This window comes from Polyodon spathula, chromosome 20 (genome assembly GCF_017654505.1).
Source record: "Polyodon spathula isolate WHYD16114869_AA chromosome 20, ASM1765450v1, whole genome shotgun sequence".
NCBI lineage: Eukaryota > Metazoa > Chordata > Actinopteri > Acipenseriformes > Polyodontidae > Polyodon > Polyodon spathula.
The window spans coordinates 25,619,936-25,644,072 of NC_054553.1; the positions used below are offsets into that span (position 1 = coordinate 25,619,936).

The 24,137-nt window shown below is 41.0% G+C and overlaps 2 protein-coding genes across 2 annotated transcripts; both read right to left on the reverse strand.

Annotated features, from left to right (window-relative positions):
• Positions 1-1,341: 1,341 nt before the first annotated feature.
• On the reverse strand, positions 1,342-7,703 carry LOC121295609 (chromobox protein homolog 2-like). The gene is made up of 5 exons (XM_041220477.1): positions 7,114-7,703; positions 6,971-7,014; positions 5,392-5,457; positions 4,327-4,396; positions 1,342-4,222 (listed from the first exon to the last, which is right to left on the reverse strand). The coding sequence occupies exons 1-5, from the start codon at positions 7,165-7,167 to the stop codon at positions 2,738-2,740; spliced, it is 1,719 nt and encodes a 572-aa protein (XP_041076411.1). The 5' UTR covers positions 7,168-7,703; the 3' UTR covers positions 1,342-2,737.
• A 7,081-nt stretch (positions 7,704-14,784) lies between these two features.
• On the reverse strand, positions 14,785-23,286 carry LOC121295456 (ectonucleotide pyrophosphatase/phosphodiesterase family member 7-like). Its single transcript, XM_041220092.1, has 7 exons — positions 22,719-23,286; positions 22,349-22,494; positions 21,254-21,883; positions 19,797-20,028; positions 17,960-18,086; positions 15,051-15,128; positions 14,785-14,917 (listed from the first exon to the last, which is right to left on the reverse strand). Exons 1-7 carry the CDS (start codon positions 22,963-22,965, stop codon positions 14,785-14,787), a joined length of 1,593 nt encoding a protein of 530 aa, XP_041076026.1. The 5' UTR covers positions 22,966-23,286.
• Between the last annotated feature and the right edge of the window lie 851 nt (positions 23,287-24,137).

Below are 24,137 nucleotides of genomic sequence, written 5' to 3' on the forward strand. Positions count from 1 at the left end.
CTTTTTTAGAAAGACACACTAAATGTTTTTTTATACCTAGGAATACGTGGAATAAACTAACTAGTTAGCAGGAAGGCAGTATAAAACAAAACCTATTAGTGTCATGAAATAACTATAGCTGTAATGTGCTATTAATCTTTTAAATGTTGATAAATGCCACAGTATCTGAACCCTATAGAAAATAAACATACAAAAGATTGAATTCATACATATATGATAATAATGAGGATAATGCATTTATAATAAATGTCTATACGTCGTTTTTGACATAGCACATTTTTTTTTTTTATTACATTTTGAAACCACACGCACATTGATTTTAATCTAAACTTTACAAAGTTGAATAACGATGTTGCACCTTTTAATAATCCTGTTTCACGTACAGATAGCATTGCTTTTGTTCGCAATAGCGCCCTCCTATTAAACTGTAATAGAAGTGAATTGATCGACAGGGTTAAAGAGAGCAATGAAGTTGCTTGGAAAGTACTTGGAAAGTCAAGTGAACTATCTCACTAGTTCTTGACACCGAGGCTTACTCATCCTATAGGAGGCTATACATTCTGCATGCATTGTTATGAGTCCAGCAATTCTAGGAGCATCTGTCACGGATGTGGTTCCTTTGGCAAATCCAAAAATGCAGAAATGATCTTCTAAAGCTTCCTCAATTAATTTCCTGTCCCTTGGTGTGCACACTGGCTTGGCTGAATCACACTGCAACAAAGTGGGTTCCAAAATTTTTTGCATATAACCCAGATCCAGTTTTAGGGACTAGCAACTAGGCTAAATGTCAGTCACAGGGTAGTAACAAACAAATGTTATGCAAAAATTCACCTTAGTTAACAACACAAGTTATTAAACATCACCTTGTTTAATTTTACACAATTGTTAATATAAAATGGTATTATTTGCTTTTAACAGGTACGCAACAATAATTAGGCTGACTGATCTTTTAGTTTGCTTTCTGGATTTCTTAAGTGAAAGCCCTTTTTCCAGGTGGGAGGAGGGAAGGAGGTTGTTTGGGGGCCCTGTGATTGGCTCTCAGAGAACCATACAGTTTCTCTTTGGGGTAACTCTGAAACCCTTCTTTTAATTTAGGTTCTATAAAGAACTATTCTTAAGAACTTAACAACAGACCATTCTATATTTTGTGCTTCATATTTGGAACCATATTTTACATAAACAATCATATTTAATCAATTCAATACTATTGGCAGTTCCCATATAAAATGCTTCATACTTAGGGATTCTGTTTGTTTTTATTAGAAAATTGGTTAAGAAAAACCCTGAACTTCATCATAGGCATAATGACATCCGTAGATAAAACACATACACCAAGATGCATCCACTTATTCTTTTTTATTATTAAAAGTACTATTAAGGTTAATAAAAACAGCATTGCAGTAAATAAACAAAGTTCTGTAGCTCCTTTCTAGTGTTTTTACATAAATAAAACCAGTCTAATAGCATTGTTAGTAACAGGAAAAACATTGGAGGAACACTAATGTCGGAACCACATCCATTACAACTGCACAGGTTTAAATGACTGTATACAAGTTTACAGTTTCTATACTCAAACTGTTCATAACCCACATACCAGCCTTACATGAAACAGCAAGAACAGGAATTGGACTGTTTAAAAAATAATTAACTTTATATTTTATTGCCAGGGTCAAGTTGTTATACAAAAACAAGCTGTCAGTAACTTGTTTTCCAAAAACATATTTGTGTGTTACACTTAAATAAAATATGGGAAACAGTGGAATAACACGAATCAATCACAAAACAAAGTGAACTCTGAAAGCCTGATGCAGTGTCTGGTTCCTGGGCGAGTATTTGGTTTGGTTCTGCGCTTCTCCTTGCATATATTGAAGTAAGAAAGCCGACTGGGTCCAAGTATTCTATTGGAACCAGGTCCTGCTTAATAAGATTATAATACATGTTGGTACAACTTCACAGATTACACACGACAGCCAAGCTTCGCTCTCCAAATGTGTTCAGTTAACCAGTCCTGCATGTGCAAATGCCATCCAAATGCCATTTCCATGCAACCCGATCTTGAAAAATCAACCACACACCATTTGGATGCAACGCAGTCAATCAGTAGTCATTTCACATGACTAATTATACTCCTAAAGATTGGAGGCATTGCGTTAAACAGCATTACCAGATAGAGCACGGAAATGCATAATGTTGTCAACATTATTCTTTTTCCTCAAAGCATTAAAATTATACAGCCTGCTATACCTTTATGTACAGGACTATGGACACCAATAATAATAATAATAATAATAATAACAATAATAATAATAATAATAAGCAGTACTTCAAAGCTGCATTGATATGCATACACAATTGGTACTTTGTTGCTCTACTTTTAAAGTGTTTGCAAAGCTTTTAAGGATCAACTCAGACACCCTTGTGAAACTGCTGAGGCAATGCAGATGGACTGACAGCTTCAGAAGTAGTTTCTGCAGGGGCACCAAGAGATAGAGGAATATTATCCTATAGTGGAATAGAATGTAGAAGCTCACAAAACTAAATGCAAAGCAGAATTAGGAATTCACAGATACCAACAAGCGTATAGCTTTACTCTACAGTTATAGATAGAGTGTTTTTGCAACTACCGTTAAGAATATTCCTTTCTCTGCATTGCTTTTGTTATATCTTCCCTACCTCCACTCCCTGTCCACAAACCTTTGCGTTATCCTAACCCCCTTCTGCTGCAATGCATCACAGTTCAATAGTGACGGATGTTGAAGAAGCCCACGCTGGTCGGGGACTCCTTCACAGTTACTGTCACCAGGTTAGCCGTCACGTCGGTCACAAAGACATGCTCTATCAGGCTGCGTGGGGGTTTCCAGTCCTGGTTGGTCTGCACAGAGATGGTCATGTTCCGCCCGTTGCTGCAGAAGGAAGAATCCTGGTCCGACTCTGAACTCGTCTCCTCTTCCCCCGTGCTCATTTCACTTAAGACTTTCGTTGCCGGCTTTTCACTCTCTTTTGAAGTAGTAGTGTTGCTCTCCTGCCTCTTCTTACTAGTGTTCTGCACTTCTGTTGGCGGAGCTGGGTTATTGTGTGATGGCTCCTCAGCCCGCCCTGTCTTCTTGCCCCGTTTCTCCACTGCAGCCTTGTTGCTTTCTTCTGGTTTCTCCTGATATCCTCCAGGGTGGCTATTTCTGTTGATCTGATGAGCGGAAGCAGCCAGATTCAGCCTCAAGCTGTTACCCGGTTGGGTGTTGCCCCCAGAGGATTTTCTGTTTGGACTACCAGAGTTTTTTATACTGGACACCGGGGTGTTGGTACCCAAAGCATTGCTGCCACCGACACTTTGCCCATGCTTGTTGACACTCTGCAGGTTTAAAGCATGCAGGTTAAGCGCCTGGTTGGCACTGTTCTTAGTGGGAGAAGACACATCAGCGGTGGATTTTCTACCATTGTTCTGAAGCCGCGGCACTTGCGTCTTCCCCAGTAATTCTGTTTTTTTCTCACTCAGAGAGCCGAGAGGAGTCTTAATCGCACCCTGATTAGTCAAGAGTCTGGAATTATGCAGGTTAAGTGCAGCAACACCCTGTGATTTTGAGGCCGTCATTTTCAAACCCAGCCCAGGGCTGCATGCATTGGAAACTGAAAGAGTAATACCTGGTTTGAAGTCTGCTGTGTTTTTATTTAGAGCTGGTTTGCCCACGGAGGGAATATTTGGGGCTGCTGGTCGGTTTGGTCCAACCACTGCAGAATTCAAAGAGCTTTTTGCTACTTTTCCTGGTGTGAAAGAACCAGACGTGTTCTTGGCATTTGGCATGTCTTTAGTACTCCTGCTTAGCCCAGGGTAGGTAAAGCTAGCAGGCTGAAGGGGTTTCTTTATTTTTTCTTTGATTTTAAGCTCAGAGTCTTTCCTGGCTGTTTTTAGCACCTTTCGGGGAGATTTGTTTTTGCTGTTCGTCTTCTGCTCGGGGCGAATGATTTTCCGGCCTCGTTTCTTCTTGGCAGGGTCTATGTGTTCTGGCTTGGCGATGACTATCTGGGCCTTTTTCTGCGGTACAGGGTGCAATTCTCGACCCTGGGGCCCGGCCTTGGTCTCATTGTCACTCTCCTCATTAGAAGAGGAGGATGAGGAGGAGGAGGAGGAGGAGGAGGAGGAGGAGGAAGAAGAAGATGACGACGAAGATGATGATGACGATGAAGAAGAGCTGCTTGACTTGGTCACTTTTGGAACCTCTGGCTCCTGAACAAAACAAAGCAAGAACAAACATGAACAAACGTGACTAACGGCAGCTTTACCTCATCATTCATCAAAGCATTGATTTTAAATTCTGCATAACTACTCACCACATTTTTGCGTGGTCGGCCCCTCGGTCTCTTCCCTTGTTTGCGGATCTGGATTTCTTTTTCCTGTTCCCTGAGCAAAAAAGGCAAACTTAGCACTTGCACTCAAACACCCATTGTCAGTACAGTACTGAATTAAATATTATATGGGAGGAAAAAATATTGCATTCTGCAAAAGCACATGAATTACACGTGCAATTAAAACAACACGACATGCTGGGCACAGTAACTTAACAGTTCAACTAAAATTATTTAAAATAAATATTAACTATGCTAATAATACGTTACGAAGAGTAGAAAATAAGACTTGATGGTTTTGCAGCAGCAGGTATTTACTTCACTTTTCATGTAATTTCTACACCCCTGCTGTTAAAAACAAGATCTTTGTGAAGCACGGTTCTGCAGTTGTGAGTGCTTTATGAGCGTACACTTTGCCATGAAAACTGTTTTTTTTTTTTTGCAGGAAGTTCATTGCCATTTGTCTCACATGTGCCCACATCGTCTTAACTTTCAGATTACGCTTCCTGTGTTCAATGGAAATTTCAACACAAGGTTAAACCACAGCTTTTAGTGGGAGACGTTAACTGTTCATCCTGTCAACACAATAACACAACATGCACTTACTATGTGGAAGTTTGTTTAACAGATTTAGAGTCTAAGATGAACATACAGATATGGAGTTCAATGGATGTACATAACCACTTTTTTTACATGTTTCCCTTAAGAAACACTGCATAACAACATATTTTAAAATATTTTAATCTGCATGTCACTTCATTCAGCTTAAGAGATGGCTTCTAAAATAGTCATTTCACTGGTCACTACTGAAGCCATTTTCAAAGAACACCTTCATTGTCTTTCTTCTGAATGTCACACTGCTAATGGCTTCTCTGTCAACATATTCCGTTTCATTTCACTTTTACAAAAGTGTGCCCAGATTGGACTTTTAGAAGACAACAAGGTGTAGGTTGGCTGATAGAAATCCCAGTTTTACAGCTCCATTGTTTACACAAGGTCACACATTTAAAGCTTCTTTGAAGCTGACTTTTCCTTCCCAAAGCGTCTTACCTTTTGTGGAATGCAGCCAGAAGTCTGGGGTCAAGAATATTCTCTTGCGGTTCCCAGCTATTGTGTCTGAAACAAATATTATTAAAAAATATTTAAAAGGAAGATAAGGTAGTTGACTACTCTGTACTGTAAAGAGGTAAGATTAAAGCAGCATCACTAGGATGTTCTCAAATATCACCACACACAGTAAAAGGGAAGCAAATCTAAATGTAAAAGAATTGCTTCCTTAATACAGATTTCACTCCCAAGCTAACTGAAGCTTCAAATTACATACTAATATATATATATATATATATATATATATATATATATATATATATATATATATATATATATATATATATATATATATATATATATACACACACACACACTGTGTCAACTAAGATATACAATGTATAATTGGGGGTTAATTAATTTAACGCGTCCCTCTATTTCAGTACAGAAACAATACATGCTATTGAGATTTTTTTCTAAAAAAAACAAAACAAAACAGGACAGGACATTATTATAACAGCATTCGTAAAGCAGTATATTAATGAGCAAGGGTAGGGACAGGACAGATGAGAAGGGGGAATGGTGCAGATACAGATGAATAGCAGGCGTGATTGACAGGACAGACCCTATTGATGTGGGATTAGGTTCAACAATGTGGAAGGAGCACGAATAGCAAAGGGCTGGGAAATGAGAAAGCCTGCACGGGCAGAGCATGCACAGAGAAAAGGAACGGGATTTCGAGGGGCAGCTGGGGCAGCTGGGGCGAACAGCGTATAAAACAATATCGTACATACTTTAGAGAGAGGTGTTCTGTTCCTTACGCAGCACACGATCGCAGTTTTAGAGTTTTAAAAATAAAGAAATCTAAAGGGACCTCTAAAATACACATCAACTGTTTACATTAAAGACTTCTTGTTTGTTTGAAATATTGTACTACCAAACTACAGTAAGATTTACTAATTTACTAAGTAAACAGTGTATATAGATAAACTAACGTGTGTGTCCCCCCCCCCCCCCTCACTGGAATGGAATAATAAATAATCCAATCAAACATTAACGCAAAACAAAAACGATAAACCGCCCACGAACATAACATTATAAGATACTGAGTTGTCAAGAATGTAAAAATAATAACAAATGATGCAAAACAAGAAAGTTAATCTATCAAAACATAATCAAATCACAAACAGTCAAACAAATCATTTAAACAGCTATGCACACAATAAATCAATTATGCAACTCAATTTAAGATCGAGTGGGGTGAATAGTTTCAGATTTTAAAAATGTTTTATACATACATACATACGTTCATACATATATATATATATATATATATATATATATATATATATATATATATATATATATATATATATATATATATAATTATATATTATAAATATGCAAATTAAAACGCCGCTGTTGCACATGTGAACAAAACAGGTATGAATTGCAGTGATAAGTTTGGTGTATGATGCATGCGGTAAGTCCAATCAGAAATTACAAAGTTAGGCAAGGCAAGCAAGCAACAAGCGGCACGTTGTTGTTGTTTTTCATTGTTCCAGTCAGCAGCAGCACTCACTTGGAGGACCAGCCTCTCCACTTCACCAGATACTCTGACTTCCCCTGTGAACATAAAGAAAAAACAAACATCAGCCACTCCGATCCGAACCCGACTGGTTTTATCAAACGGGGACCGGACCATGGTTTTCGCCGGGTTCTAACCTTTCGGAACCTCTTGTTGAGAATGCATTCAGCGTCAAAGACCTGCTCCTCCATGGCTGCTGCAGTACTTCTCGTGCACTTTTATCCGTTCATGAAATGAGAAGAAAAAGAAGGCGGAAAAAAAAAAAAAAAACGCGCACACAAAGCTTGTCTCCTCGCAGTCGCCGTCCTCCCCACTTCACCAAGCGCTTTTGCAAAACGTCATCACTGCTGCTTTTCCCCCCAAAATTTCTCACTAGCCAATCAGAGTAGAGGTGCATATTTGTGGAACGTTGCTTGTGCTTTGACAGGCTGTGGAAATTTATAGCACTTAAACCAATATTCTATTGATTATTATGCAGGTCTGAAGAAATATGCTCCCTGTAGCGTTTAATAATAAAAGCTATCTAAAATATCACACCAATATGAAACAATACAAACATACAAAGTGTCCTATAACTGGCAAGCTCCTATGCATGCACCCTTAGACGGAGCAGTTTCATAAGTACATTATGCGACAAATGTGTCTTTCAAAATATAAACGTTTCACTCACTGTTTGATTTGTCATCAGTGACAGGATATGTTTAAAAAGGCTAAAAATGTAAAAACCATGAGATAAAAAGCAGGACAATAAAATGTCGGGATTAAAAATCTGTTTTGCAAAAAGGATGAGTCACATGGCAACTAGCCACGTCTACATTTAGAAATTGTACAAAACGTGCAGATAGATTTTGGTTGTTTATTTATTTATTTTAGTAATTATACTCACTAAATTGGCTTTCAACTGACATCAGTAGCGACTGTTTCTTTTCTTTTCGTTTCCTTAGCCCTTGATAGACTATCGAAACGACTGAGACCTGGTCAATACCCAATCAGCTCACCCTGCAGGCTTTTATAAATAACACCAGCAAATGGGATATCCATTTCCGCGTCTCCTATTTATTGTTGGTAATACCATTTATGTGGCGTATAGTGTTTGGGCTATAACATATAGATAAGTATAACAGTATAGGGTATAGGGCTTAACTTATTATTATTTATTATTATTATTATTATTATTATTATTATTATTATTATTATTATTATTATTATTATTATTATAATAATAATAATAATAATAATAATAATAATAATAATAATAATAATAATAATAATTTCTGGGTGTTCTATATAGAATAGCACATTACCTTACCTAACCCTTAATTAGGATTTCCTATATATTCCCGATATTCTGCTGTATATTTAGAAACACTGTACTTGTTATATAAACAGACAATGCCATTGCCGTATTTGGAGTGCTCTGCCTCAGAACTGGTGTTAGGTTATAAAATAAAAAAATACCACTCCTCAGTCAATATTAAAGGCTTACACTATTAACAAGCCTTATATCTTAATACTGGTTATAGTTATACAGTTATATTTAAAGGTCTATGTAAAATTGCAACACTTGTTTTAAGTATATATAACCTGGCGTTTTTATGAAATCACATGACTTGAACTCAGTATTTTGTTATCCCAAGGAACAATACTATCTGCTCCTATTTAAATTAACATTATGTATGTGCCCAATTAGCTATTGATGTAAAAGTTAGACTTTTGAGTTTTCATTGTGCATCAGTACTACATACTGCCATGCACTTTGTCTTTAGGCTAGTACATTAGCCTCTTGGTTCAAATAGCTTCAGTCCCTTTGCATGTGCAGGACTCGTATTCTTCAAAGGTCACGGTATAATCCTACGGTGAAAGCAGGTTAGACGTTTGGTGCTGCAGTAATGCTTGCATGCAGTGTCTACCTTTCCTGCACTAGTTTACGTTATTTTCCTAAATAACCATGTGTCTGTGTCGCCCTTGGTGCTTCAATTCAACATCGACTTTGTGCTTTTCAGAAACGTGGACAATGTAGTCCTATTAAACATCATTATTATAGGTGTGTAAGGTGCATATATTGTATTTTAGTCGTACTATTGCACTTATTAGAATGCTACGGGTTATTTAATCTAGCCTGCATATGAACTGTAAAACCGTTAGTTCTTCTGGAACACGTCATAACAGATTAAATATGACACGCACTTTTTATGGGATGTTTAGATTAAAGGGTTGAGTAAATGCTGAATTGTTTGAATAGCCTCTGTGGTTATTTTAATTTATTATTTATTATTTTTAATTTACCTCGGTCTCAAATGACAGATCTCTTGCAACACAACATCCTCGTTAAAAATAGGTTTACTGCTGAATCTGTAATACGAATGAGAAACTAGCAAGTGTCCTTAGTTATGTTAGGTGCGGTTATAAAATAAAAACGTGTACCTGATATTTCTTAAAATATTTAATGCGAACTATAACAGGATAACCACAACAATAACACTGTCACGCCCAAGAGCACGATTTTTAAAATGCAAAAACTGTTCTGTATAATTGCACACAACACGTGATTACTCCTTGCATTGCATATTTCTGAAGTGAAGTGAAACGAAATAAGCACAAGAAAACCGAATGTGCATCTTCTATATAATACGGATCAACTTTAATGAGAATGATATTCTGCAAGGAAATGGCCATGTTCAACAATCTGGTCTGGGTAAATATCCCGTTTTCCATGAGGCAAGCATCACTTTCAAAATGTGATCCTCTACTTACTGCCATCTTGTGTCTCAAAGTGGAATTGCATGTGCTATTTACTGATTCTGGGTGGGTATGTAGGAGAACTTCGGCTTTTGAAAATACTTTATTGAACAATTACATACATTGTCATTTTAAGCACATTAAAAGCAGGTTAAATTAATAAAGAAACAAATACAAAGTTAAATAACAATATTATTTTCCTGGGTTATTCACATCCTGTAAAACTATAGGTTCACTTGAGCGAAATGTAATCCAATCAATATTCATTTTGATGGCATTTCCATTTTACCTTCCACTAGAGCCGAGAACCTGGGTGTTACTCTGGACGCTGAGCTTTCTTTTGATTTCCATATTAATTCTGTTATCAGAATAGCTTTTTAGCATTTCAGAAATGTTGCCAAATTAAAATCTATGTTGGATGTGAGGAATTCAGAGACGTGGACACATGCATTAATAACGTCTCATCTTGATTATTGCAGTTCTTTGTTTGTTGGTATACCTGCCACTAACTCAGAAGGATTCAGCTTGTTCAAAATGCAGCTGCCAGACAGTTGTGTTGTATTGTATTCATCTGACCGGTTCACGATTGCCTTAAAAATACATGGAGAAAAACATGTCAGATGAAGAATTAAATAAAAAATGGTATTTGCCACCGAATAACTGATAACGATCTGTGGTCCTGAACCGCTTGGACAACAAACTGGGAGGCAGGTAGCGGGCGAGGTAGCCGTGAGCACCCGGGTCTCCCACATGATGACCGGCCCCTCATTTCCACTGTCCGGGTACCCTACAATCCATACCAACGGTGATGATTATAACTAAGGAGTACCCAGATACTGTAGCAATTAAAATACTTAGTTACTATGGTAAGATAATGAGAAAACAGAAAATCAAGAAACTAACCTGATTTTGATTTTTTTTTTTTTTTAAACGTTTTTTAATTTATTACAGGACTCCTTTTCAGAATCGCAGAAGAGCTTGTATGGTGTTCTAAGACGTTACTCCCTAGGTGGCGCTCTATATGTATTCCTGTTATCTAACAGATTTTTATTACAAGCTTGGTTAAAGATGGATTTAGGGATTAGAACTGACAAATAGACAAAGCATACACGCTTCTCCTGCAATATTTACAATTACTTTACGTAATTCTAGTATAGTCACAAAATCACATTCACACACGAATAATTAAAGAGAATATTTGAAATGGTAATAGGTGTCAAAGAGTCATTTTGGGTTTCCCTATGAACGCACCGAGTTTCAATTCGACAGCGTCCACTCACAGAACCACGCCCGTTCCTGCGGTAAAACCACAAAGCAGACAGTTGCCTGCAGACGTGACACTCAAATATAGCAGGACGTGTTTTTAATGAAAGTAAATTGATAATTAATTGCAAGCATTTTATCGTTCACTTTTTATTGCATACAATAAAGAACAGCTATATGTTATTATAATATGTTAGCCAACCTTTTTAATTTGTCAAAGATTCTACCAAATGCTTCATTAACTCTGTAGGTCTTTAAAATTGATAAATATTGTTAAAAACAACACTGTCAAATTGAGCACTGGCCCTTTAAATCTTGATTAAGTTCTAGAGTTTCCATGGATACTCGAAGTAGTAAAAATGATTAAACGGGATAAAACGTCAGGTTATTACCATAACCCTGGTTCCCTGAAAAGAGAATGACAACCTATACCGAAAGGGAAGAGCCTCTCTGACCGTCAACATGAGGCCTAAGGGCATGTCGCCTGCAAAACTCTAGAACCCAGAGAGGGTCTCGTTCGGTTTGTCACATCAAGGCGGTAAAAACGCACAAATGTCTGACTACCTGTCCATGTAGCAGCATTGCATAACTCATCTAAGGAGGCGCCATGAAGGAAAGCCCACAAAGTTGCTTGACCCCTGGTAGAATGGGCCGTAATGTCCCCGGAAATGGGGAGTCCGTCTGTTCATACGCCAAGCATATCGCATCTGTCACCCAATGCGCTAGACGTTGCTTCGATAGGGGCTGAACTCTAGAGCTGGACCCGTAGCAGACAAACAGCTGGTTGGACTGTCTCCAGGACGCCGTCCTATCCAAATAACAGCGCAGAGCTCAAACTGGGCATAGCGTGTGTTGTCTACGGTCCTCCTCTGACTCGTGTGGGGGAGGTCTGAAAGTTTCCAAAACCACTGACTGGTTAATATGAAATGAGGATACCACCTTTGGCAAAAAGGATGGATTTGTTCTTAATGTTACCCACAAGTCACTTCCAGTGAAAGCCATACATGTGTCATCAATGGACAGCGCATGAAGCTCACTTACTGCAGATGTAATGGCTATTAAAAATACCACTTTAAATGAAACAGGGCGCAGTTCTGCTGATGCCATGGGCTAAAATGGGGGACCCATGAGGGCCCGCAACACCAGTTCTAGATCCCACGTGGGGACCATGCTTTTCATGGGAGGACAAAGCCTCCGAACCTCTTTAAGAAACTGAACTGCCAGGAAATGTGCCCCAGGGGACACCTAGTCAATTTTGTCATGGCACACTGATATTGCTGCCAGGTATTCCTTCAAAGTGGACGCTGATTTTCCTGCATCAAACAGGTGCTGTAAGAAGGTTAATATCGTCTCAATTGGGCAAGTCACCGGATCGTGACCTTCGGCAAGGTAAAAGTCTTGGAAAACTTTCCATTTATATGAGTCAGACAGCCAGACCCAGAGTTGGAGCTGGGCTGGGTTCGGGTGCCATAATAGCCCCTCCGCTTGGCTCTGGAGGTCCTTGCGCAGTGGGAGCTGCCACAACATGTCGGAGAGGAGAGCAAACCAGGGGCATCTCGGCCATCTGGGTGCAACCAGCAAAACCTGTGCTCTCTCCACCCTGATCCTCTCTAGTGTCAGGGGTAATAGTAGTAGCGGAGGAAATGCATACAATAGCCCCTGTGGCCAGGGGTGAGCTAGCGCGTCTACTCCCAGGGGGCCCCCGTCTCTCTCTCTCTCCATGGAGAACCATAGGGGGCAATGAGTGGACTCGGCTGTGGCAAAGAGGTCGACTCGTGCCGGTCGCCTCTCCAAAATCTGCTTCACCACTTTAAGATGGAGCATCCACTCTAAGCTGTCTTTCCCTCTTCTGGACAGGAGGACTGCTGCCTTGTTTTCCACACCGGGGAGGTGAACTGCCCTGATGGAATACAAGTTTCTGTGCAGGACAGGAGTCTGTGCTCTGTGTAGTGAAGGCCTGGAGAGTGCTGGCTGTCTTGATAGTTTATGTAGGTGGTATTGTCTGTCCGGACCAGCACATGTTTGTGCACTAACTGCTGGTGAAAATGAGATAACACCAGGTTCACTGCTTGCAGCTCTTGCGCATTTATGTGCGCTTGCTGCCAATATCCCTTCCATTGACCTCTTATTCCTCTCCCGTTCCAGACCGCTCCCCTACCCAGGCTGGAGGCGTCTGTAGTGATCACTTCCCTTCTATAAGGGGATCCGAGGGGAGACCCGAGGCGTAGATTGCCGGGACGGAGCACCACTCCGTCTGGACACTCACACCAACAGCTAACGATCTCGGACCGGGTGTATTTACCCAGGCTTGAAGCAGGCACATTCTCAGCAGCCCTAGTGGAAGGATTCTCGAGGTGGCTTCCATCAGCCTCAACAACCTTTGATATATTCTCACCTGTAGGAGAGTGTCCTCTCTAAATAGGGAGAGTGTGGCCTCCAATGACCGAATCCTGTTTTCTGACAGTGAGGCAAGCATGCTCACAGAGTTCAGTTTTTACCCAGGAACATTGTGGACTGAGACGGTACGAAGTTGCTCTTCTGTTGATGTATTGAGAGTCTTAACTTCGTCACGTGATCTATGACCTGTTTTGTGTGCGCCTCTGTACGCGCAGACTAGCCAATCGTCCAGATAGTTCAGGATCTGAATACCCCGCAGCCTGAATGGAGCCAGTGCTGCATCCATGCACTTTGAAAAAGTGCAGGGCGCCAGCGAGAGGCCAAAAGGCAGCACGCAGAATTTGTACGCGTTACCTTGAAAGGCGAAGCGCAGATATTTTCTGTGTGAGGGACGGATCAGGACGTGAAAGTAGGCATCTTGCAGGCCGATCAATGTGAACCAGTCTCCCAGCTGGATGGACTGGAGGATACACTGTGCTGTCAACATGTTGAACTTCCTCTGTTTGAGGAACAAGTTGAGGACCCTGAGGTCCATAATTGGTCTGAAACTGTTGACCCTTTTGGGCACCAGGAAGTACCTGGAGTAAAAGCCACTGAGGGCATCACTTGGGCTTACCAAGCGTACAGCGTTCTTCCTTCGAAGATTGGTGAGCTCATGTTGAAGGAGTATCGCCCTCGCTGGTTCGACGATGGTGGGGAGCACACCCTTGAAGGGTGGCGGACCTATGCGGAATTGGAAAGCATATCCGTGTCTCATTGTCGATAGCACCCAGGAGTCCTTGCCATGGGTCATTGCCGTTGGTCAGTCCGGTTGTGGGGGGGGGGGGGGGGGGTTTTGGTGGCAGCCCTTGGGCTTGGGAGGGGGCGGGTCTTTCTTAGGGCCTGGCCTTGGTCTCCAGCCGGAGAACCAGTTACCTCTGGCCTGCGGTGGTCCCCCTGCTACTGGCCCTGCCTGTTCCTCTGCCTGCTTGTCTATTGTAGGGTGGAGGGCGATGTTCAGACCCTTTCACCCCAGCAGGCTGCCCATGCCACCTTGGGCACTGACGGTAAGCCGCAAAAACTTGCAGGTGACCTCCGTGGCCTTGTGGGACCTCTCAAGGCTCACATCAATGATCGTCCCAAAAGACTGCCCCGGTGTAATAGGGGCATCCAGAAGTGCCACCTTCTCGGTCTCCACGACCTTGGCTTGAGTCAGCCACAAATGCTGGCGGGCGTCCACCAGCGCCTCCAGTGACCTCCCTGATGCCTGACCTAACTCCATTATTAGGTCGGTCATCGCCTTAGCCACCGCCTGGAGCTCCCCCGTGTCTGCTTGTGTAGCCCTCTCCTGCAGCCTCTCTGCCAACTGATTCTGGTAGAGCACCAGTATGGCCATGGCATTTGCAGGCTTAGACAGACAGTTTGGGTCCTTAACCCCCTATGGTGAAGGTGGAACCTTGCACCAAAACCATGAATGTGTCCCCTAGGCCCACTTTTCTATGCTGTTCTGGAGGTGCAGACGCTGGGTTGCTCCAGGAGGAGCGCACCAGTTCCAAGAAGAACCTGGCATAGGGGGAGGGCATGCTGTGGGTGCCCTCTCTGTTGGCGTAAGCAGTTCCCCTTTCCCTCTTGTTCTGCTGGCCTGGAACTCTTCCCTCTGCGACACGTGTGGCAAGGGCGTTAAGGAACCTCCCACCGTGGCCTGCCCGATGGAGGCGGCTGTGTCCGAGATGTCCGATCTGGACGCAGAACAAGGACAGCTCGCCTAGGGGGTCTAGGCAGAGGGGATGGGGAACGAGACTTTGGGGGCTGGGGCTGCCCAGTGGTAGGGGGCAGTCTGCCCTGAGATTTCAATAGGGTCTCCTGCATGGTTTGCTGAGCCCTTACAGTCTCTGCCAGCTCCCTGAAGTGCTGCTCGGCCGAGCCTGGGTGCCTTCAAGGCGACTGTGACGGTGAACGTCTGTGCCTGCGTGGAGAAGGGGAGCGGTGCCTGCGCGGCGATTGCCTATCCCCTGGTGAGCGTCTGCTCGAGTGGTACTGCCTCAGGGGTGACCGTCTCGCCACCCTTGAGAGGTGTCTGTGCCTCTGTACCGGTGGTGGAGTAGGGGAGGGTGACCCAGATGAGTGTGAGAGCTCCCTGGTCACTGTAGCAGGGGGAGTCCTGGATGACCTCTGCAGAGGCTCTTGGACCATTGATCACATTCTCCCCTGGTTTGAGGAAAGAGACTCTGGGGATAGGGCTGCTCTCCATCGTTTAGTTCTCCTCGAGAACTTCCAACATGGAGTGCAGTCCAGCTCCCCTGCCAGTGCCTTGGCCGTGTGTTCTGGCCCTAGGCACCTGGTGCAGGATCGATGTTTGTCCTGCCTGGGCAGCTTAGCTGAGCACACTGATGGAAGCCAGCTGAAGACCCAGTCGACTGCAGTGCCATGTTTGCAGTTGTTGTTGTTTTTTTTTTTTTTAAACTGCTGTGTTCAATGAGCAGCCTGCAGACGTGTTTTCGTCACTGGTGCCGAATCCCTCGGGGATGTTCCAAGGTCTGCGCCGAGTAGGTACGGTCGTGGCCGAGCTGTAGGTGGCGCCGAAGATGTTTACACCAGTGCCGAGTCAATCGGGACCGGGTAGGTGCAGTTTTCTCAACCTCGCGATGGGCGGGAAAAAATGCGGTCGATGCCGGGATATGTTTTTTTTGGTCGCTGTGGCCGATTAAATCGGCGTAGAGGACGACGCCGTGAGCCCGCGGGGTCTCCTTACAGCACCACAACAGCTCTCACACGGTGTAACAACTACACAAGGCCTTGTGTAGTGAAAGAGCAATGGCCGCTCATTAATCCCTTAAGTGGGGTCGAAACCAGCTCTAGTCAGAAAAAACTGACGCGAGACTAAGCAAGAGCGCTCTTAGACACGCTCGAAGTGTGATTATACAGTGGAAAATTTGTTTTTAATTTGCGGGTAAAACCAACAAATCAGCCAATTTCGGTTCAAGAAAGCAAAAGCAATCTGAGCTGCTCAGATATTGACATTCAGAGAAGCTCTTTGGTAATGGTTGTCATTCGAATTGAAAGGGAACTGACGTCTTTATTTAACTTGAAGGTGCGGCACAGTTTTCCACTGGCTGGTTTGGACGAGCCCTAGGGCAAACTACATTTCAGGTTTATTGTTATATTTTGTATTTGTTTAAATAACCCTCTTGTGCAAACAAAGTACAAAAATGCCACAACTTCAGATCAAGGTTAGGAACAGGACCAGGTAAAGTTGGATACATTTTTTTATTTAGTTACAACTCGTCAGGTTTTTATTTATTTATTTATTTATTTATTTAAATCTATGTGTTCTTCTGAGAAATAAAAGAATGCTGGTGGAAACAAATATCTTTCAAATTAGAGCTATTTCATTGAAATTAAGGTGCTGTTTTCCCAGTGGTCACATCTCTTCAAATAGACCTCATCAGAAACTTGTTGTTGCCTTGTTAACCTCCCTGCCATCATGGAATTCTTCTTTGGCTCTGAAAGTAAAGAAATAATGTTGAAACAGCAGTTTCCTTGTAGGATTTTCCATATAGTCTACAGATTTCACTAGATTTACTAGTATATGTTTCTTTACAAGTTACTAACAGTATTAGTTTTCATTGGAGGCCATTATTTCAAACATCCTAAACTGCAAGAACACAGTTGTGTTGTTAATGAATACGAGATGATGCAAAAAAATATATAACTTCTAATATCGATAACTGTAAAATGCAACTTTGTGTGGCAGGTGTAATAAATTAATAAGTGAAATCCAGACTTAACATTACAACAAGGTCAGTTTGCTTCATAATAATTAGCCAATAAGAAATGCAACTCACTTTGTTTTAATTTGATTCCATAGCTGTTAGTGTGCTGGGAAATTTGAAACTGATTAGAAATGAGGAGAGCTCTAATGCATTTGCTGAAGCTATGCATTGGACCTTGACACCTTTGTTTATTTCAATATTTTTGGAATACCCTGGGGACTCCTGGTTGATTCCTAGCTTCGGTTAATTGAGTGCTCCTGTTTTAATTGTGTTTTATTTTATTGTTTGTGTGTATTTGCGTTTGCTGATGGCTTCTGATATATTGTATTGCAAAGAGGTTGTGTAATGTGATATTTGACCAAAGGCACTGTCTAACTACAATATTTGTAGTTCGCCAATCTGTTTTTGAATGATAAATGTGACTTAATTGTGCCTTTTAACAAAATAGTCTATCCTTACTGATTATCGTTTTGTGATCTACAGCTTATCTGGACCTGCATATTGAGATATCAGTATGTATTTTAGGGTTACCCCAAGCCAGGCTGAGCTTCACTCACAATGGGTAAATACACATACAGTAAAGATCAGATCATTATAAAAAGTAATCATGAAAAATATGAGGTGTGTTCACATTGTATCTTTTTCATAAAAGATACAATGTGAAAATGATTGCATTGCAGTGGTATTGACCAGAAATAATGCTTTCAAATGTCTTGCTTGTCCTCTAAGCCTGTGACCGAAGTCGACTCAGCAATTTAATGGAGTTTGTCTCTAAGTATTCTCTCTTCCCAAATGGCAAAGTAGTGAGTGATTTAGATTTTTGTGCACATACCGCGCACTCTCCTTTCTCCTGCGTCGTGCTGTATGAACAATGAAGACCACACCTATCAGAAACAGAAAGCAAGCCACACTGACGAGACCAATGAAGACCTGTGACTCCAGGGAATTGGTCTCAGACTCTGAAAGACAGAAACAGAGCTATTGAGATTTTTTTCCCCCTGTAGTTACTAAGAACAACGCTCAGTCAAACTTGCCTAATAACTATGCGGGGGTCCATCTCAAAGTGCTCTAAATAGGCAGTTGATTCAACATTAGTGTGAATAGCGGAGATTAGAATAAGCATTTGTAATATTGTAAACAGTGCAGTAGCTGTAATCTGGGCAGCAATCATAATAGTAGCAATTAAAGTAACCTTTAAACAACTCGGGACAAAAGAACTGTTAAAAAAAATCCCCTTACTGTCCACAGTCCACTTTCTCCATATAATTGATTTTGTTTATCTTGATTATATTTTGTTCACTGCAACTGAGTCTAGTTCCAATTAGAACTCCAGTTGTTGGTCAAGTCTTACCCTGATATAATGTTAATCATCATCAATATGCAGAGGGAAGGGGTTGCAAGATACTGCCTAGGTCAGCAGTAAAGGAATGCATAATAAAATACAGGTGTATTCGTAATGCACCTTTTTTTTTTTATTGTACTTTGCTTTCAATTTACAAGTGTCCTGAGTCATGTTAGGCAATTTATGACATTATCATTCAGGTAATATGTCAAAATATAAAAAAACTAATCAAACAATAAATGGCATATTGCGTGGGATGATAAAGCTAATCGCACGCTATCGGATTTGATGTTAATATTGTTGTCATACAGTGTACAATGCGCTGCTAACAGTTCACTTGAAAATAACAGAAATGTACCTTCATCATTTACTAAAATGGTAAAACAGTCTTTATGGATTGCTGAACTACTAAAACCGCCTATGAAAAACCATGTCCAATGTACATTTTTATTGATCTTAGCTTAGATCTCGACCAGGTTTAAAAGTACCATCCCTCAGGTTTAAAAAAGGGTTCTTACCCTTATGTGCATTTGCAATATTTTTAAATTTACTTTTACAAATATCCAAGGCAGTCCATGCTTTCTTTGCTAGACAAAGATTCACTTTGCTGTTAGAACTGCACCCTGCTTTACTGAAACATGGGAAATATTATCAGATAAATATTTCTCTGAAAAGGAATGCTCTGTCCAACACAGAGAATACTTTGGGAATTTAATACCTGCAAACCAACATAGAGGAGAGGGCTTTAGAAGTGAAAAGTTTTCAAAGCCGAGGCAGTGAAAAGAGTACCGAACATAGAAAATGCAAAAATAAATAACCACACGACAACTAGCAACATACAGTATTACATTAAAAAAGTATTTTTTAATTGACTTTTTTAAAGACTTGAAGCGATAAAGTCTTTGGAAGGCTGGAAGTCTACATACCATGCTAAGAGGGCAACAGATACACACTGTTCAGTACGCCTAAAATAACTAAAACATGCACACTATCTGTCTTTGCATTATACAACTGGCAACTCAATAAATGTAATTTTGTAGTGCCTGTAACAATAACTTTAGGGGGCACTGGCAAAGTATACAAAAGACAAAAGTAAGAAAAAGCAAAGTTTGGGGAAAACATTTTGTGGAAGGTTTATTCTGGTTTTTGTGTCTGTTCTCTTCCCAAGTATGTGTAACAGGGTTAAAGTCAGATTAAAATACAGATTAGGAAGGCACATTATTTATCTATCTATGAAAAGCTTAAATTTCTCAATTATCCAACAGGTAATACTCATTGTGAGTCCCTCCTAAAGGGTGGCCCTAAAGCTTTTGTTGCATTCACTAACCTTTATTGCCTTGTGTGTTCAGCATGTGTCGAGTGCGCTCAATGGAGCCATCATTGGGTTCAGGCTTGATTCCCAGCAGCTCACACATCAGAGCGTAGACCTCGACCGTCTCAATAGGATCCACAGTTAGGTTCTTCTTAAAGTCTGGGCCAATTGCACGAAAAATGGTTTTCATATCCATGGCTTCATTGTCGAACCCATGCTCACCCTTGTTATTTTGGACTGTGAAATACTGAACAAACACAAAGAAGGCTCTTGAGGGTACAGTAGATCTCAACGTTACAGCTTCAGCAAAATACATAATGTGAGTGGTACAGAAAATGGCTAAAGTTTCTGGTCAATTGAATTTGGTTCACAAAGTATTCGTAAAGGGGGAAAAACAAACTGTTAATGTTATAAATTTACCAAGAAACAACTAACATGCTTGTTGGAGCTCTTGAATTAGTCTCTGTAGGTATTTATCTAAAGTTTAGTAACATTAACATTTCTGCAGAAATGCTTTGTAAATCTGGCCCATTGTGCTACTTAAATTCATTATATTACCACAATATTTTTTATGTTCATTTTTATGAAGAATATTGACATTTATTCTGGTGTAATTAAGTGTCTCACCAGAAGGTGTCACTGTTGACCTATATAAAGAACTAAATCAGAAACTACTGGAAAATACTTTGGGGCTTGTAATTTTATGTAAGGAATTTTGTGTTTTTCAATTGTTATAAACATTCTATAAGGCAACACAATTCTGTCGCAAGCTGTTAAAATATGCCCAATCCCTTACAAAGTGCCTTCCCTGTTTTATCATGATTTTATAGGCTAGCCATAAAAAGATATCTGCAAAATCTGTGATCCCAGCAATAAGGCACAGACACAGAGGCTAGATAACAGACAACAGACTTGACTTGATACGATTTATTTTTCACTTTGTTTTTCACACAATTAACATCCTGTCATAGAGCCAGCATTAACCACCCTAGGAGACGAAAACACCTCACTGAAGACGGAAAATATTTTTTTAATTATGGGTTCGATGAGACTCAACAAAAGCACACACCCAAGAACTGCAACAATGGACAGTGACATCAGATCGCACAGAGATTTGCTTCTGACAAACATAGCTCTGATGGGGGTATGCAAATTAATTTCTTTCCGATGACTCTTCACAAAAATAAGCTATAGATTATTGTGTTTCAGGGTTTTTAATTAGACACACATTGCATAGTAGTTTCAGACTTTACCAAGAGCTTAATTAGTCACACCTGAACTGAAATAAACCTGGAAGACCACAGGCATAGGTGTAACTAATTAAGCCCATTACCCTCAAAATCTATTTAATTGCATTACACAATTTAGCATAATATATAAAAGCTGTGAAGAGTAAAATTTTTAATTCTGAAATGCATAATGCTTTACTTGAAAATGCTGCTTCCCCCCAAACATATTTGCCAAACACGTACCCCATTAATGACGTATCCTGGATCCGCCAACATCACAATGGGGAGGATCCGAGGATTGTTGGTGTATCGTAATCTGGCGGGCAATTCTTCCTTCTTGTAGACATGCAGGTTGGGGTGTCCGTTCTTCAGAGCATTGTAAACCTTCTCCAACTGCCCATCTTTTGGAAGGAGGAATCCAGTAGGACCATAGTCAACAAGGTGGAACTTGATGTCCTGGTAGGAGAAGCCAGGGATCTGGGACAGAACGATCTCTTTAACTGCAGGCTTCCTGAGGACAGTGCTCATGCCGTGATCTGCTGTGATGATAAGATTGAGCCTGTTCTCGAGCCCGTGTTGCTGGACTTGGCTCCGGAGGTAGCCCACAGTGCGGTCCACCTGACTCACCATGTCCCTTCTCTTTTGGGAGTCTGGCCCGTGTTTGTGCCCAGCTCCGTCAGGCTCTCCGAAATACAGTGTCACAAAATCAAGATCCTGCTGGGTGAACCAGTCCATCACCATGTCAATTTTCTCTTGCCATACTGTCTCGTTAGAATAGTTGTAAAACCGGGGCTCCACCTCGCTCATGCCAACCTTCTCACCTTGGTATGTGGCAGCAGTGCCAGGGAAGTGGACTGATCCAGCCTTCAAACCCTGAGAGGAAAACAACTATTTTTAGTTTTTTAACAGTTACTAGAAACATGGTTAAGGAATATTCTTATTACTTTGCAACAAGTAGCAGTTATACGTTTGAATTTCTAATTGTATTCCCTTTATAGTTGGGAGCCATATAACCGTTTTTGTAGTCTACTGAGGACCGATAGAGAACATCACTGCGACATCATAATCCAGACAATACAACTCAAACACAAGCTGTATAGACCAGCACAGGGAGGAAGCCTGAATTTTCCCTTTTTCAGAATTTTGTTTTCTAGCACAAATGATGATAATGATTTTCATCCACGTACTAAAGGTGTGATTACTTCTTTAAGGTAATGGCCTAGAAAGGACTAATACAACAGGATACCTACATGAAATCTTATCCTGACTGATTTGAGAAAATGGATGGAGAAGCTGGATCCATTAAATGTATCTCAGCTCTGTAAAATAATACAGTACCTGTCTTTGCGCCGTTACCCAGATGGGCAAGCTGCCACTGTCCCACCATTCATTAACAAACTGTGTGAGGTAGTAAGATTGTTTCTCTCCTGTCGTTGTGTTAAACCACATGTTGTGGATCACTCCATGATTCTCAATGTACTTCCCTACAAGAAACAGTGTGGTCATGTTCTCAATATGATAGATAATATTTTGACTCCCAGTTTTCCCAATTTAGCAAGTAAATTAATTAATTCTTATAGGATTCATATGAAGGATTCAACACATACGTTAGCTCTGTTGATGATGACTGTTACTGAAAATCATGCTAACCATGGTTAATAAATACAGCAGCCTGTATTATCCCGGAATGAGAAAGCCCCCTTCTTACCTGTGAGCAGTGTGAAATGAGACGGGCTGGTGATGGTGAGGTAAGGCGGGGTGGCATATTTCGCCTTGACCCCCTCTCTAGCCATGGCATCCAGATTCGGGGTGTGCACGTCCTGGTCGTAGTCCCATCGGAAGCCGTCAAAGGAGATAAGAAGCACTTTAACCCGAGCCTTGCTTCCCAAGTGCTTTAGGGGAGCGCTGAGAGCCTCGGGAAGCAGCGCAAGGCACACAAGCAGCTTACACAACATCCTCTCTGGTCCTGAGCTGCACAACAAGTGCTCTTCAAACTCCACCGGTGAAAACTTAAGAGCAAAGTTTCAGAGGTTTATCTTATCCTTCTGCTGATCTTTAAGGCTGGCCTGCAGTTCAGTTTATCGCTGAGACCTTAGAATTAAGCACTTAAGCACATAGCACTTCTATCTGTTCCCAGCTCGTGGGGGTCTCTCCAAATGGCGCTTCGAACTTTTTTAATCTTGTGTGGTTGTTCCCAATTAACACCAGTTATCTTATTTGGGAACAGCCACATCCTCACATGTATTTGGCAGGGCTAGGGATTAACCACACTCCTGTCAACCACCACCAAAACATACATGAACAGCATGTTATTTACAGGCAGTGATCTGCCCTGCCACAATACATACATATACATACATATATATATATATATACACACACACACACACACACACACACACACACACACACACACACACACACACACACACACATACACATTGATAACGATAACCATAACCATTACAATTATTAAACTTTTCCAATATCAAACATTCTCCACTAAAGCGTAACTGTAGAGCAGCCCTTTTAGAGCCTCCTTTTCTTTTTTTGCCGGACAGCGGGTGTCCCTTTCCAATTAGAATACCATTGGACACATGCTGCGTCATTCCACTTTACTAAATGTGATAGAGGTGAGTCACACTGTTTAATATTTCCTCCAGGAATCACATATTAATTCTGGCACAGCCTGTTAGAAACTTATCATGTTTTTACAGTTGCGTGTGTATGTGTTTACTACACTGCCCTTGGTGCAAGTTCAAAGAACAGATAAGAGGCTTATTTTACAATGGGTGCATCCTTTGACCTTTGTTTAACTGTTTAATTCCTATTTAATACAAACATCAAAGATACTGACAAGCCAGTCACTTTTTGTTTTAGTTGCCATTGTTCTAATGCTGCAGAAATGTGATATATTTTTGTTACATTTTACGCAAAGCTTGCAGAGATGCTGAGTCATGTGACTTGCAGCAGATTAATGATTTGGGTGTGATGATGTGGATCAAGCAATTGTATAATTTATAACCCCTCTTGATTTCTCCTTTGCTGCGTTTTCACCCTGTTGAAGATGTGATGGTTGGTTTCATTCTTCTGGCTTTGACTGACCATTGAAAGAGGTGAAAGCAGA